This window comes from Puntigrus tetrazona, chromosome 8 (genome assembly GCF_018831695.1).
Source record: "Puntigrus tetrazona isolate hp1 chromosome 8, ASM1883169v1, whole genome shotgun sequence".
Classification (NCBI taxonomy): domain Eukaryota; kingdom Metazoa; phylum Chordata; class Actinopteri; order Cypriniformes; family Cyprinidae; genus Puntigrus; species Puntigrus tetrazona.
Window position 1 is genome coordinate 24,086,139 of NC_056706.1, and position 17,387 is coordinate 24,103,525.

A 17,387-nucleotide genomic window follows, 5' to 3' on the forward strand; every position below is an offset into this window, starting at 1 on the left:
AGAGAGGAACAACGCTCGCGCTGTCGTACCAGCAGTTGTTTACCATCAGACACACTCTACCTCCATGCGGTGAACGGAGAAAAACTTGGCCGGTTGTATGGCGTGGTCCAGTACCGCTGGGTACAGCCATGTCTCGGTGAAGCAGAGAAGGTTGCAGTCCCGAATGTCTCTCTGGAACTTGATCCTTGCCCTGAGGTCATCAAGCTTGTTTTCCAGAGACTGGACGTTGGCTAACAGGACACTAGGTAGGGGAGCGTGGTGTGCGCGTGCCCTCAGCCTGTTCCTGACGTCGGTTCGTTTCCCTCGTGGACGCCGGTGCGGGTCGCGTCCTTTTGTTTTCGACAGGATCTTACATTGAGTGGCTCGGTCATATGTAATGATAGCCATCTTATATAAAGAAAACAACCTACACTATTCAAAATACAGAAGATTACCAAAAAAACTGACCTCAACGGCGCCAACTTGGGCCAAACTCCAAGGGCCTTGCTGTCTTGATCCCTCAGCTGGTTCGGAAGTTTCAGGATTCTATCTTTCACTGCTGGCTTCACTGACTCACCATCACCAGGCTTCCACTGTTGTCCTGACAAAACCCAGTGATTCAAGAAAAACCCTCCAGCTCTTAGGATCTCCTCAACAGCTTGTTCTGATCATTGTGGGAGGTTAGAATATCATCAACATAACTATCCTCTTCAATTACTTTGCACTCTTTATGTAAATGAGATAACTTTGTCAGTTTCTCGCATGGCTAATTGTGCAATACAACCTGCTGGTCGGTCCCCGATGTTTACTCTGGTGATTCCATACTCTCCTATTTTCTCACTCTGATCATCTCTCCTTTTTTGCCTTAAAGCTCATTTTATCAAAAGTTTTTGTTTGCACAGTGATGAAATATATATTTTATTTTTCTTACTTGCATTTGGTTTAACATTAGTGGCCTTTAAAATTCCAGACATTACAGTGACTAAACTAAACTGGTGGCTTTACCAATGATTTGATAATACTCCATGCATGTATGGTTAAATAAAAATATTTTAGTATATAATACAAATAATGCTTAGAAGATACATTTTATGCAAATTTCATATATTTAGTTGACTTTTAGCCTATGTTGTCTCACATGGCCACCCAACCCCTATGACAACTCTCTGTTGTCAGGGAAGGTGTCATTAGTTTCCTGGCTAATGTCAGCAGTAGGGTACAACACTGGGGTTTAGGACAAATCCTGTAGACGTATTGTTAAAAGTGCTATATAAATAAAAGTGATTAAATGTTGGTCCTTTTCTTTGATGTTACACTGTGTTATTCAATAAGTGGTTTTTACGACTTTTGTTGAACCAGAAGTTCAGTTTGTGTCATCACATACATATATATCCCATAGCTCACTCACATGAACAAAAACAAAACATTGTTGTCATATGCAACAATTGACCAGTGCTTGCAAAGTATTCCTTTAGCTCCTTTATTGTTAATTGTTAAGTCTCTTGGCATTTTCCTTGTGTCCATTATGATTATTATTATTATGTCTGAATGTAAAAAGTTCAGTAAAAGAGTATCATTGCATTTACATCTTGAAAATTAATACCAGTTCACCTTAAAAAAAAAGGTGAAATTTTTCTTGCTTCTGTTTCTATGCAGGTGACAGTTTATTTCCATTGAAGGGCTGATATTTTCTGTGTTGTTATAAAATGAGCATATTTAAATAAAGCATATTTTCTCTACAGGCCTGGCATGCTTGGGCCGTAATGAACTTTGAGGCTGTGCTTCACTACAAGCACCAGAACCAGGGCCGTGATGAGAAGAAGAAACTGCGACACGCAAGTGGTGCCAGTGCCAATAGTGAAGCCAGTAACAGTGACAGTGAGGCCGACAGCACAGAGCCAAGTCCTGTACCCTCCCCTGGACAGAAGAAAGTTACTGAAGTGAGCAACAAACTAAAGCCAGACCTCAACACTCAAGTATTATTGGAAGCTTGTGTGTGAAGCTTCACTAACATTCACCTTTACTGCATTTCCAAACAACTTGTAAACAATTTTCTAAAACAAGTAAATATGTTTAATACAGCTAAACAAGTTTAATATTGGCCAACAATATAATTAAGTTAGTATCTTTGATCTTCAGATGTGTTTACTCTGCTATATGAACAAATCTGCAGACTGTTGCTATAAACATGGTTCTCTCAATAGTTTAAAATAATTTTGATCAACAGATATTGGGAGAATAAACAGCACATGACAATTATTCCAAAATCTTGACGTCAAATAAAACATGAATTTAAAACAGGCAACATGCTTGAAAGTGCATGCAAAGGATATGTATGGATTTTCTTTTTTTTTTTTTTTTTTTTTTTTTTTACTTTGACGGTCATGTAATGTTTAGTGTTGAATTCTATGTTTTCTATGTTGCAGGATTTGTCCAAAACTCTCCTATTGTATACAGTGCCTGCAGTGCAAGGGTTTTTTAGATCTATCTCACTCTCACGTGGAAATAATTTACAGGACACCCTGAGGTATAAGAGCCCTTGTCATCTGACAAAAGTAACACTGTCTGTATTTCTATATTTCACATTTATCTTTCTATTTTGAGTCTGTCATCTCCGGGAGAATTGGAGATAGGTGTATGGTTAGCCGATAAGGATCAGGTCGTGGTTTCTTGATAAATGTTTTGGTAACTGTTTATTAACATCATCATTATGCATTAGGAGGAGGATATGAGATGCTATCTCCAGGAATGCTTTAATAGATGCTTATAAATGTACTTTTTTTATTATTATTTTGCTTCTTTGTAACAACAGACAAACAAAAATCAACTGAAATATACTGGAATCACATACATCAATTAACTATACATTGTGTATGATTATGTATTTGTCCTTTATATTTAGAGTCCTGACCTTGTGGTTTGATTATGGCCACTGGCCCGAGGTGAATGAAGCTTTAGTCGAAGGCATTAAGACCATTCAGATAGACACATGGTTACAGGTAAGACCATTTCCAGCTGTCTATACGTAAGGAGGGTCTGAAATAGTTACAAGTTAAATATTCTAAATCTGTTTTTGCTTCCAGTAGATAGGAACAATTTTCACATATAACATTACCAGATTTTATTTAGTCTTATCACAATTAAGCTTCCAAAACAAATATGTTTTGATTAAAGATTGTAGGCATGCTTTTTATACTAAAGAAAGTTATGGTATTCCTAGTACATAGCAAAAAAACATGCATTATGTTCTTCCTTTTGATCAGGTGATTCCTCAACTGATAGCTCGAATTGATACCCCACGTGCACTGGTGGGACGTCTTATTCACCAGCTACTCACTGACATTGGCCGCTACCACCCCCAGGTATATTTGTATATATATATATATATATATAAAAAAAAATAATGACGCCATGCAATTAAAAATATATATATATATGATGTTTTTTTTGCTTTTGGTTTTGGTTCATTTTTGTGAAGCTCTCCTATTTAAGACAAGGCAAAAAAAGTTTTGTTTTCGTCCAGCAACAGTTTTGTGGCATGTGCTGAATAGTTGAATGATGCAAAAAAAATTATTATCCAAACATTTTTCTAAATTATCTTAATAAAAAACTAAAGAACAATATAAGCATTTTGCCATTACACACAAATCTGAACTATTTTAATAGCTGAAACAGTAGTATAAGTCATTTTGGTAGAAGGGAAAAAAAACAGGTTCAGGCCCATAATTCTGATAAGCTATTGGACATGCAATAATGCGTAAAGTGTTACTGAATATGTAAAATATTACTGAAAATGTATTAGTAATGCCTTACACTACTGAGTTATTACTGTTAATATTTAGCATTACTTTTGTAATGCATTACTCACAGCACTGGCCATAACAAATATGTTTTAAAACACATGTTTACAGCAGCCAAAGCAAAATTAACATTAAAAAGTTAATGTTCAAGAACCCAACTAAAGCTAACATTAATTTGCATCATGGTAGTGCCCAAGAAAACAAGAAAAATATATACAATACCTAAATCTGTTAATTCTCAATAAGCTCTTCTCTAGACGTCTGACAGACGTTATAGCATCAGTCTGGTTAGTAATGTATGATGCTGATTTAGGTGTTTAATCAGATTTTATGTCTTTTAATTCAGTTGATTTCATTTAAGATATGGCTGAAGTCGCCTTTATTTCTTCTGTTCCTCTTTCATTCAGTGATTCTGTTTGTTAACAGCAGCTGTTCATCACTAATACTCAATCATCACTTAATCACAGAATTATCTCATTAACACTAATTCAGTGTTACTTTAACACTATGTAGTGTGCACACATTATAAGTGTTCACGAGGATTGTATTCTGGGGTTTAAAAAGGTAAAAAGATGTAAGAGGAATATAAACCAGCATAAAAAGTATTTTAACAGCAATAAACTGTAATTAATTTACAGCAAGAAACTGTAGAAAAAAACTGTTAATTACTGGCAGCAATTTACCTTTAAAATGTCAGGTTAACTTAACAAAAAAAAAGTTATTTTTACTGAATTATTAGTGAGGGTACACAGAAAACAGAAAAAAGTCATGAACTGATAAGAAGATAATTAACTGGGTAACACTTTATAATAATGTCCATTTGTAAGGCATTTATAAGTGATTAGTTAATGATGAACTAATCATTTACGAAACATAATATATATGTTCACAAAATATTAATATGGTAACAATGTACAAATCTGTCATATGTTATCTTAGAAAATAGCATATAAGGAAATAATTAAACATATACATTATATTATTACATTACACATTATATATGAATATATTATAGTAATAAATTGAACTGGAAGTTAAGTGCTGGGTGTCCAGCCAGAGGACAACTGTTCTCATTTGAGTCTTTTTTTTTTCAGTCTGTATGAATGGGGTTCTGTATGAATGCTGTTGCCTCTGGCTTGCTTAGTTGGGAACACTTAATTTTTTAGTGATTATCGTCGATTTGATCTCTGCATAATAACAAATTGTTCAATCTCATCATTGTACTGTTCTTTATACTGTTCAGTGCTTTGATACAATCTGTATTGTTAAAAGTGCTATATAAAGAGATTGATTTATTGAATAACTTAAAATTATTGAAATGTTAACATTGTACTATTGTCTCATAGCGTTAAAAATACTCCATCAGTGTCAGAGAATACATCCGTCTAACCCTCACTAGTGAGTCATTACACTGCAGTACACAGTACAAAGTATTCAAAACCTGTTGTGTTAATAAATCAGCTACACTCTCTGCCGACTCTAATCTAAAGTGTAAACTACTCATCAGTTGTAAATGTTTTACTCATCATTGATAGATCTTTGACCCCAGTGTGTACACACACACAACCTATAACCAGCAGGTTTGTAAGACATTTACAACTCATGAGTAGTTTACACTTTAGATTAAGAGATGCAGAAATGTGTTAGTAGATAATAGTACAATGTTGACATTTCAATGATGTATAATTGATTAACATATTAACTAGTAACTTGTAACTATAATGATTTTCTTTTAAGCTACATTAAATCAACAAATTTGACTAACTTTCAACTTTCAATCAATCAATCAATCAATCATTTTTATTTATATAGCGCTTTTAACAACACAGGTTGCATCAAAGCACTGTACAGTATAATGAAAGGGATGTATAATGACGAGAGTGACCAATTTCTTATTAAATGCAGAGACGGTCTCTGTAGTCAATTCAACGATAGTCACTAGAAGTTAAGTGTCCCCAACCAAGCAAGCCAGAGGCGACAGCGGCAAGGAAACAAAACCCCATGCATACAGAATGGAGAAAAAAAACCTTGGGAGAAACCAGGCTCAGTTGGGGTCAGTTCTCCTCTGACCGGACGCCCAGCACTTAACTTCCAGTTCAATTTTAAACGCAGCTGTGTCAGGTAGTGTAAATGACTTAGTGTGTGCGTGTGCGTGTGTACATCAGGATCTGGTGATTGGTCCACGGGGCGCATCTAGGTGTTCTGGTCTCTGATGAACATAATCTCTGGGTGCTGATCCACCATCTAGTCTGGATACAAACTGTGAAAACAGATTGAGAAAGAGACAGGACTAATATTAGCGTAGATGCCATTCTTTTTACGATGTCACAAGTACATCGTATTGTAGGAGTAGTGTTCCCGGTTCCAGCAAATCTAAGTAATGCAGCCTAAAAATCCTTTAACGGATTTGAATAATAAAAGGCGTGTTGGTGTGTTATGTGTAGGCTAAGTTAAAAAGATGTGTCTTTAATCTAGATTTAAACTGGCAGAGTGTGTCTGCTTCCTGAACAGAGTTTGTTCCAGAGTTTAGGTGCTAGATAGGAAAAGGATCTGCCGCCCGCAGTTGATTTTGATATTCTAGGTATTATCAAATGGCCAGAGTTTTGAGAACTCAGCGGACGTGCAGGACTATAATGTGATAAGAGCTCGCTCAAGTATTGAGGAGCTAAACCATTCAGGGCTTTATAGGTAATTAATAAGATTTTAAAATCTATTCGATGTTTGATAGGGAGCCAGTGCAGTGTTGACAGAACCGGGCTAATATGATCATACTTCCTAGTTCTAGTAAGGACTCTGGCTGCTGCGTTTTGGACTAGCTGAAGTTTATTAAGCGTGCAGAACAACCACCCAATAAAGCATTGCAATAATCTAACCTTGAGGTCATAAACGCATGAATTAATATTTCTGCATTAGAGGTTGAAAGCATAGGTCGTAATTTAGATATATTTTTAAGATGGAAAAACGCAGTTTTACAGATGCTAGAAACATTATTTTCAAAGGAAAGATTGCTGTCAAACAGCACACCTAGGTTCCTAACAGATGATGAAGAATTAACAGAGCAGCCGTCAAGTGATAGGCTGTGTTCTAGATTATTATATGTGGGGTTTTTAGGTCCAATTATTAGCACCTCTGTTTTTTCAGAATTTAACATTAAGAAGTTACTCATCATCCAGCTTTTTATATCGACTATGCATTCTGTTAGATTCTCAATTTGGTGTGTAACACCAGGCTGCGCTGAAATATAGAGCGGAGTATCATCAGCATAGCAGTGAAAACTAACACCATGACTCCTGATAATATCTCCCAGAGGTAACATGTACAGGTTGAGTAACATGTACAGGTTGATTTAACTTTCAACAAAAAATATATTGTTAGCAACCACTTACCTTGAAAAAAATACTTTTTTCAGTGTTTTAACCTTTTACTAAGGATTATTTCATGGTGCTATTTAAGATTTTTTTAACTTACAAAAAATGTGTAAATCGTTAGCTAATAACTTATAAATACTTTGCAACTGAACGTTAGGGTTGAACACGATGATCCTTTTGTTGAGTATATTAGCAGATGCATGTGTAAATACAGCTGATGATGATCTGAAATATTTGAGTTTAAGACATGTTTTTAGTTATTTAATGTGTTTGTTGTTTTATACTAATATTTTTTCCAGTTGACTCAAATGGAATACATTACAAATACCATATGAATAGTAATTTAAACATTTGGAGCAGAGTTCAATGGTAGTATGACAGTAACATGCTGTAAGAATTAATGATAGAGGGCTGTAAATTAATAGTACATTACTGACTGCCCTGCTGCCTGTAAAATACTGTTATTTAACGCACAGTTTTTACAGTGTTATGAAAAAAAATGAATAGGTGTCTCCAGACTTGTGTCTATGAATAATAACCTGTGTTTCTTTGATTTGTGTTTGTGTTCTTAAAGGCTTTAATTTATCCTTTGACTGTGGCCTCCAAATCTACCACCACTGCCCGCCACAATGCAGCCAATAAGATCTTGAAGAACATGTGTGAACACTGCAACACTCTGGTCCAGCAAGCCATTATGGTATGAGTACAAAGTTTGACTGTCTAAAAAAAATAAATGTTTTATTAATTACAAAGCTTTAAAGAACATGCAATAAGAATAAACTGGAGATATCCATAAACAGTGATTTGATGATGCTTATTGGGGAAGATTTTTGTAAAAGAAAGAAATATTGCACGTTTCCTTTCTGGGTACCTTGTGTATCTGTGAGTGTGTTCACAGTTGTCAGGCTTGTTTACTTTTGAGTGATTGCTCTTTATTAGTGCGGTTTATTCATATGGCATGTCAGAAAGTGGACCAAGACCCACCTTTTCATGGTGTGTTTGCACAATATATGAACACGACATGTAAGACATTTAAGCAAACCAAAATCCATTACAGTCAGGTGTCTGAATCACCATTTCTTTGCAGCGCATCTCCATTTGTGTCTACAGCTGACAATATGACAAAAGAGAGTGTTAATGCTAAGCAAACCAGGACTAAATCTTTTTCTTTTTTGGTCTGTACTTAAAAAAGAAAACAAGAGAACTGAACTAAAAGTGTGCATACACACTGTATTAAACGTGCACTGACAATAATGTTTTGCTGTATTTTAAATATTCTTTAATAAAAAAAATTCCACTACCTTTGATTTGATTGCACAGGTACTATTTACACTAAATCGAGCTAGACAATGACATTTCTGTATTCAATAATGAAATCCCTTTAACTGAGTTAAATTGAGTGTTTTAATCTTGTCATTATCCATTACTGATACATATACAGATTTGAAGGTGACTTGACTTTTCCAACTTGGGTAACACTTGTGAACCATTTACTTTTCTTACTTTCTAATACTTTCTTAATTTGCAGCTTAATAGTTAGTAAGGTATTTAAGGATGCATTAAGGTAGGATTAAGGATGTAGAATAAAGTCATGTAAAGTAGAGCATTAATATGTGCTTAATTAGCACTAATAAATGGCTTTATTCTAGTAATATGTATGCTAAAAAATTGTTACTGTGTTTTCTATACAATTTCTTTTTAAAGCCAATCAAACTCACAGATCCTTCTGAGAATGAGATGTTATAGAAATACAAAAACATTTAAAAGGAGCAAAAGATTTACTTAACTAATTGACAATAACACCTACTAAGGTACAGTTGCTGCATTAGTAAGTGGTGTTTTTTAAGACAAGGTTTAGCCAAGAGTCAGTTATGATCTAAAAAGAGGAATTAATACAGCCAGATGCGTTACATGGTCACTGCTTCTGTCTGTGTTTAGGTAAGTGAGGAGCTGATCAGGGTGGCTATTCTGTGGCATGAAATGTGGCATGAGGGGCTGGAGGAGGCATCACGTCTGTACTTTGGAGAGAGGAATGTCAAGGGGATGTTTGCCGTACTGGAGCCCCTACATGCCATGATGGAGAGAGGGCCACAAACTCTGAAAGAAACATCATTTAATCAGGCAAGTCCATATGGAGAAATTTGTAACTTAACCCTTATAGTTGAATGTTAAATATGTATTACTGTTGTTTCCGGTGTTGTAAAATTCTGATCTCCATAAATTTTTATAGTTAATATATTTTTATTTATTATGCACTATTCTAATATATCTAATCAGTGTTACATTGGATTAAAATAAAAAATTAATACCTTTATTTATTATTCTGGTCTACAAGTCTTTCAAATATAACACGTGTCTGTAGTATTGTTCTTGCTTAATGTCTTAAAGCACTACAAATAAAAGCCAATTCAAAGATGTTATTAGCTCTAGACTTCCTGACATCAGCTCAGCTGACATCGGTTCATGTCACTTGGCAAAGAGAGCACATTCTCTTACACACAGGAAAAGATTTTTAATTGTCCATCAGTATTTTTTAATATCCTCTGCTGCTGTGGTTTCAGGCTTATGGCCGAGACCTGATGGAAGCGCAGGACTGGTGCAGAAAGTATATGCGATCTGGTAATGTGAAGGACCTGACGCAGGCCTGGGACCTGTACTACCATGTGTTTCGCAGGATATCCAAACAGCTGCCACAGGTCTGTCAAGTAGTGTTTCTTGCTAGTGTATTCATTAGAATAGTCTTTAAATCATGTAAACTATTTAAATCATGTCTTTACAATAATAAACTCTTTTAAACTCACAAAGAGACATGTGTGATGATGTTAACTTAGCAAGTATATTTTCAGGATGAAAACTGAAATTAATATTATCTGATATTTTATTGTTATAAATTACTGACAGTGTGTCTTTGTCCACAGCTCACTTCACTGGAGCTTCAGTATGTCTCACCTAAACTACTTATGTGTCGTGATCTGGAGTTGGCTGTGCCTGGAACATATGACCCCAATCAGCCAATTATACGTATTCAGTCTATTGCTCCCTCATTGCAGGTCATCACCTCCAAACAGCGGCCACGCAAACTCACTATCATGGGTAAGAGCCAAGTAAAAATTAACTGTTTTGCATAGGCTGTCATAAATAAGGGAAAAGAAAATGAACAACAGACACAATTTAAACAGTTCTACATCTGATCTGGCCCATGGCTTGCTCTGAGCATTGGACAATGTTTTTTTTTCTTTTCCTGATCTTGTAATATGTGGCATTCAGGACCCAGGTCCTGGTGAAGGCATCTCTGTTCTAGTATGTAAAACAAGTTGTTTTTATGAGGGCAACATTTTATTGTGTCTTATTTTTTCTTACAAACACATGCTGTGATCTTGGTTGTAAAAGTAAATGCATTCGTTATAGTAGATACGGTGACACAATGTTTTTTCTGTTGTATTCTGTACCCTGCAGGTAGCAATGGTCATGAGTTCATGTTTTTGCTGAAGGGTCATGAGGATCTACGGCAGGATGAGAGAGTCATGCAGCTTTTTGGCTTAGTGAACACTCTACTGGCTAATGACCCAGCCTCCTTGCGCAAAAATCTGAGGCAAGCCTCTTGCATTTTGGCATCAGAATCTCAGAAAGTGTTGTTCTTTGAAACTAATTATATCAGGCAAACAAGATATAGCTAAACCAAATTATATACTGATACCTTGTTTATTTTATTTTTTCAATTTTTTTTCTGATCAGTAGAATAAATGCTAAATAGATTCAGAACACATAATATAATGTAATTATGACACAAGTTTAATACAGTAGAAATTAGTAATGCATAATATTACCATGGCAGGTACATAGCCAGTATTTTGTATGTTTTAATTACTAGCACATTATGCAAACATCTCCTGCCTTTCAGGAGTTATATAAGTATTGCAGGATTTAGGCTTGATAGTAAGTATAACTTTTGCACCCATAAGATGTTTACATATTATATAAGACGAAACAACTGTCTACACAGACATCATGAGCATCAAAAGTTTAGTTTAATGTAATGTGTTCAAAAGTAGCTGATTGTAATAGTTGTGCCTAAGTCCCTCAGTTGTCCTAAATATAATATTGTTGGTCCCACAACATAATATTTTTATGACCCCTTGTACAGTATGTCTTAAAATGATTTGCTTGCAGATTCTGCAATAAATATTTAAACTCATGAACATATTTTCATTAAAGCATTTCAAAACATAAAAAGGTAATGCATGGACTTAACTCAGTCAATTAATCACTTTTATGTATATAGCGCTTTTAACAATACAGATTGTATCAAAGCACTGAACAGTATCAAATAGGAGAATACAATGATAGGAATGTTATCATGACGAGATTAAACAATTTGTTATTAAATGAAGAGTGAGTCTCTGTAATCAAATTGAGGAGGAAAACAGGCTTAGTTGGAGCCAGTTGTCCTCTGGCCGGATGCCTAGAACTTAATTTCCAGTTCAATTTTAAATGCGGCTATGCACAATGGTGTAAAGGACTTGTGTGTATGTGTGTGTGTTTTGGTCTCAGATGAACGTCATCTCTGGGTACTGATCCACCATCTGATCTGGATACAAGCTGAGGAACAGAATGACAAAGAAACAGACTAATATTAGCATAGATGCCATTCTTTTAACGATATCACAAGTACATCGTATTTTATGAGGAGTGTTCCCAGTTCCGGTTGATCTAATTAATGCAGCAATCCTTTAACAGATTTAAATAATAGAAGTGCATTAGTGTGTTATGTGTAGGCTAGGTAAAAAAGATGTGTCTTTAATCTAGATTTAAACTGACAGAGTGTGTCTGTCTCCCAAACTGTGGTAGGGAGATTGTTCCAGAGTTGGGGTGCTAGATAGGAAAAGGATCTGCCACCTGCAGTCGATTTTGATATTCTAGGTGTTATCAGATGGCCAGAGTTTTGAGAATGCAGGGGATGTGCAGGACTATTATGTGATTAAGAGCTCGCTCAAATATTGAGGAGTTAAACCATTCAGGGCTTTATAACTAATTAACAAGATTTTAAAATCTGTCCGATGTTTTACAGGGAGACAATGCAGTGTTGACAGAACCGGGCTAATATGGTCATACTTCCTAGTTCTAGTATGGACTCTAGCTGCTGCATTTTGGACCAGCTGAAGTTTGTTTATCAAGTGTGCAGAACAACCACACAATAAAGCATTACAATGATCTAACATCAAGGTCCTAAATGCATGAATTAAAATTTCTGCATTTGACGTTGAGAGCATAGGTTGTAATTTGAATATATTTTTGAGATGCAAAAACTGTTTTACAGATGCTAGAAACATGGTTTTCAAAGGAAAGATTGCTGTCAAACAACACACCTAAGTTCCTAACTGATGAAGAAGAATTAACAGAGCAGCCATCAAGAGTTAGACAGTGTTCTAGATTATTACATGTGGGGGGGTTTTGTGGGGTTAAGTGAGCATTTTAAGTGATGATACAAACAAAAAATTGAGTAAGCATTGTGAATAGATTCCCAGAAATGCCGGGACACAGTACCACACTCACTTTTATGAGACATTTATTATCTCCAATCCACCTAAGCTGCAAGCAGTCTTTTGATATTGGAATAAACTGGAGAGGAACACAGAGAGAAACATGCTACAACGACACACACAGAGGCTTCCTTCCACAGCCAGAACTGAAACCTGCTAACTGTGAGGCTGCAGTGATACCTGCTGAGCAGAGCTGGTATTACAGTGGCCTCCTTAAATGTTGTCATTTGCTTGATGTTCATGCTTTTGATCTTTGAAAATATTTATGAAAGTCTAATTAATTAATCCAAGATATTTTCAAAAATATATATTAATATGTTTCTGATACCCCCCTCATATAATATACTTGTCACATGTATTCGTGTAACAATAGGTTTTATCCGAAGCAAACTACACAGGAGAAACATTACAAGCTCTCAATCTTCTTCTGAGCAACACATGGCAAAGGATCTGATGTTGCGTCCAGAAACATTCTAGAAGATTCTGTCCAGAAGTTTTATTTGATTTTTTTAATGTTTTGTTGAATTGATTTTGAGTTAGTTTCTTATATAACAATTTCCTAAATTTTGCGGCTCAACCTTTTGTCTCAAAATAATTAATCCATAATACAGTATGGATGAAAAGATACTTTAGTTACTCATAAGGATTTCTAGATGCTTTAGGTATATTCTCCTGTTTTATAATGTTCAGTGCTTTAACACAATCTGTATTGTTAAAAGCGCTATATAAATAAAAGTGATTGATTGATTGATTGGTTGATAAAATATTAATTTAAATTAATTCACATAATTTTTTAGATTAAATTTCATATCCCATTATTTACCAAGTGTTCTAAAATTTGTAAAGGGCGCTATATAGTACTGGTCTTCTTATTTAAAATATTAGCCAGCTCTATAAGCAGGTTTTGATGCTCTAATTTTTGTGGCACATCTTTTCTTTAATGAACATGTCTTTGAACAGTATTCAGCGCTATGCTGTGATTCCACTCTCCACCAACTCTGGTCTGATCGGCTGGGTTCCTCACTGTGATACGCTGCATGCACTGATTCGAGACTACAGAGAGAAGAAGAAGATCCTACTCAATATTGAACATCGCATCATGCTTAGGGTAACATGTCTCAATCCTGTCAAAGTTGACCATTTTTATTTAAGTAAAATACTTTCCTGGTGTAACTATGAATAGTTCAGCAGTTTTTATCAGAAGGAAATGGTGTGGGAGAACTTGAAGAACTGAAGACATAAAATTGATCTCTGTTGGCTAAAACTGTAATTTATGGTAGATGGCACCTGACTATGACCACTTGACTCTCATGGAGAAGGTGGAGGTGTTTGAGCATGCAGTAAACAATACAGCAGGAGATGACTTGGCCAAACTGCTGTGGCTTAAGAGTCCCAGCTCAGAGGTTTGCAATCATTATTATCTTTTATTCTCATCAAAACAATTGTATTTTGCATTTTCATATTTTCTTTCATGGAAAATATTTTCTTTCATGGAAAATATGATTCCAACGTCACTTCCTTGTCACTTTATCTCAGTGCCCAAATAGACAAATTGTAAAATGCATTTAGGTGCACATGTTTAAATAAAACAAGTTACTGTTGGCCATTATAAAGTCCTAAATAGTAATTGTAATATAACAATTTTATAACAAACATTTTAGTTATAATTTTGAGAGGTTGTAAATTTAGGCTGAAAAGATACGCAAAGTCTAATATATAATTAATAATAATTAATTAATTAATAATTATTATTACATGTGTGGCCATTAAAAATGCGTGTTTCATGCGTCTTTTGTCTCGCAGTTTGCTGCTCAATTCTGCAAGAATGGTCATTGGAAATGAAATAAATGTGTTATGCTTCACAGAACATCCACCAGGTGGTGCATAGAGCAACATTGCAACCAAACTTGTTTAAAAAAATAAGCAGGTTTACATTTAAACCTTCATCATTTTGATCATGTATTTATTTTAAATAGAAAATGACTCCAACATAAAGTAGAAAAATAAATAAATCATAAATATTAACCATATATTATCCATGACCTGACCTGACAGTGCCTCCCATGCAGCAATGATTGAGAGCACTCTTCTGTGAGGCACACTGTCATACTCATCAAGTCTAACTCCAGACCGAGAAAAGAAATTCTCACTGTGAAGAGTTTGCTCTTTTCCCAGTTGACCCGAAGCCCCAACTGGCTGAGGTGCGGATGCACCAAATCCCTGTGTTCGCATAACTTCTCCAGTGACTGAGCCAGAATGAGGCAGTCATTGAGAGTCTGGTGCCCCTTTCCTGCAACGTTCATGAACCTCCATATGCGAACCGTAGGAACGGTCTGTGGCAAGGAAGGATGAGACATGAAAATACGCATCCTTCAGGCTGATTGCTGTAAACCAATTCTGGTGTTGTGCACACCTGATGATGTATTTCTGCTTAAGCATTCTGAACGGAAGCTTATGCAGGGCCCAATTCAGAACTCGCAGATTCCGGATCGGTCGAAGGTCACCAACTTTTTTGGGTACAATGAAGTTGAGTCTGTAAAACTCAGCTCGATTGCATCCCAGCAATCTCCTCTTGTAAGACAGGAGTGTTCCAGGCTGCCACAGAAGTCTCAAGAATGCCACTGAACCTGGGAGGTCAATGGGCAAATTGGATCACATAGCCTAGCAGAATCATCCAGATATGTCAGCGTGAAGCATTGGGTAGTGCCATCCACGCATCGAAACTCCTCATGAGTGGCACCATCGGAGTCACCAGCGTACTAAGGGGTGCGCAGCAGGGAGCAGTTGGAGGAGACAGCACGTTTGGGTTGGATCTCCACAGACTGTCCAAATGCCTTACAGTGCTGTCTAGAGATATGTGGGGAAGCGTAGCGTCTCCCAACCATCGTCTCTTAGCCACTGGCAATGAGTGAGGATGCAAAGTGTCGCACACTGACACACCACGGACCCGAAGGCCCGGAAGATGAGGAAATTGCTCTTTTTCTGAGACAATAGGTACTGCAGACCCTTGGGGCTGTGGTGTAACAGAAAGAAAATGAAACAGAAGGTTCTCCGCCCGGCCATCCTATGAGGGAAGGAGTGGCGCCTTGTTCACCATCTCCTGAAGAGCAACTCCTTGTCTCTCCAGGCCATCCGTCTCAGGGTCCCTTCATCGTCTTCCTAGAGGACTTAGAGGCTACCTGTGGCAGAGTAGGCGACAAGCAGGCCGAGACAAAACCCGTGGTGGACTGTTGGCAGCTGGAGAATCATGCTGGAGGAGGATGTGCTGAATCGCCTCTGTCTGCTGCCGAGAACTGCTTAGAGGAGTCCTCAACAGTGTTGCCAAATATCCCAGCCTGGGAAATGGGAGCATCCAAGAAGTGAATCTTGTCAGCATCACGCATCTCGGCCAGGTTGAGCCATAGATGGTGCTCTTGGGCCACCAAATTGGACATCGTGCTGTGACCTTTATCATCTGTAGAGCAAAGCCAGTCGCCATGCGCAGCTCCTGCATCAACCCTCGGATCCACCCTAGTGCAGCTTTTTCAGTGCCTTGGTCTGGCAGATCTGCAGGATTGCCATGGCATGCAGGGCAGAGGCGGTTTGGCCTGTAGTGCTGTAGGCCTTAGCAGTGAGAGCTGCCGTGGTCCTACAGGCTTTGGATGGGAGCCTGAGACGATTCCGTCAGGTGGCGGCGTTTTGCGGGTACAAATGAACCCCAACCGCTCTCTCCAACTGGGGAATATCCACATAACCCCTTGACACCACCCAGAACAGCTTTTGTTTCAGCTTCTCCCCTGTTTGTAGCACTTCAGGGCTGTAGGCTCCGAAGCAAAATCTGATGAGTGGTTACACCTGTAGCCTATTTATACCCACTTGATGGTGAGCAAGACCCCAGTCTGTCGTCACAACATAACTCATAGGGAATGACAGACAAGGAAATGTGTTTTCTTGTAATACAACATTATTAAAACAATGCATTAAATTTCATAAGCATGACATTTAGACATACGATATGTGATATAAATAAAAATTAATTCAGTACACACTTTTCAATTAAATCAAGCTTTATGTTGTTTTTCTCTTAAAAATCTGTTTCTTTCTTACTGTATAATTCATTTATTAAAAGTCATAGTGCATTACATTACATTTTAACTATTTTTCAAGTTATGAAGTTAATTGAAGCAATGTTGGCTGGAAAACGTAACATATTTAATGTTTTGCTTTGTCTGACGGTCCGGATAAAATGCCCACCTACTGGTGATGTGTTTTCTGTGTCAAAAAATTCCACAGAGTGCTTGGCATCCTTTTCCCTGTGACACAAATTCCTAATGGCCACATCTGTAAACTTTAAAAGGCACTGATTTTATTAAATATGGGTGCTAAAATTCAGAACTTTTTCTGTTAGTGGTGAAATGTATATTTTGTATACATTTCACAAAATTGTATTTTGGTTTCACTATTGTAGATATATTTACCATTGCATCTAACAAAATGTTGTTTTAAGAACAAAATGTAAAAATTTGATTCTAACTGCTACCTTTTTGTATAGGTTTGGTTTGATAGGAGGACCAACTACACCCGCTCACTAGCTGTCATGTCCATGGTTGGCTATATCTTAGGGCTTGGTGACAGGTACAAACTAAACTGGCATTACTGCTTTTTTTATCAACACTTGTTTATTAATTTATAACTTATGCCATGCATATTTTTTTTCCTCC

General features: G+C 36.7%; 1 protein-coding gene across 2 annotated transcripts in view; it reads left to right on the plus strand.

The window, feature by feature from the left end:
* The window catches only part of mtor (mechanistic target of rapamycin kinase), a 99,236-nt gene that overhangs the window by 71,992 nt on the left and 9,857 nt on the right, over window positions 1-17,387 (plus strand). For both annotated transcript variants that reach the window (XM_043246681.1, XM_043246680.1), the window contains exons 39-50: window positions 1,722-1,919; window positions 2,406-2,506; window positions 2,882-2,978; window positions 3,243-3,341; window positions 7,722-7,844; window positions 9,086-9,268; window positions 9,709-9,843; window positions 10,066-10,240; window positions 10,604-10,739; window positions 13,648-13,795; window positions 13,968-14,090; window positions 17,219-17,301. In XM_043246681.1, coding sequence (XP_043102616.1) covers window positions 1,722-1,919; window positions 2,406-2,506; window positions 2,882-2,978; window positions 3,243-3,341; window positions 7,722-7,844; window positions 9,086-9,268; window positions 9,709-9,843; window positions 10,066-10,240; window positions 10,604-10,739; window positions 13,648-13,795; window positions 13,968-14,090; window positions 17,219-17,301 — 1,601 coding nt within the window. The remainder of the gene's footprint in view (window positions 1-1,721; window positions 1,920-2,405; window positions 2,507-2,881; window positions 2,979-3,242; window positions 3,342-7,721; window positions 7,845-9,085; window positions 9,269-9,708; window positions 9,844-10,065; window positions 10,241-10,603; window positions 10,740-13,647; window positions 13,796-13,967; window positions 14,091-17,218; window positions 17,302-17,387) is intronic.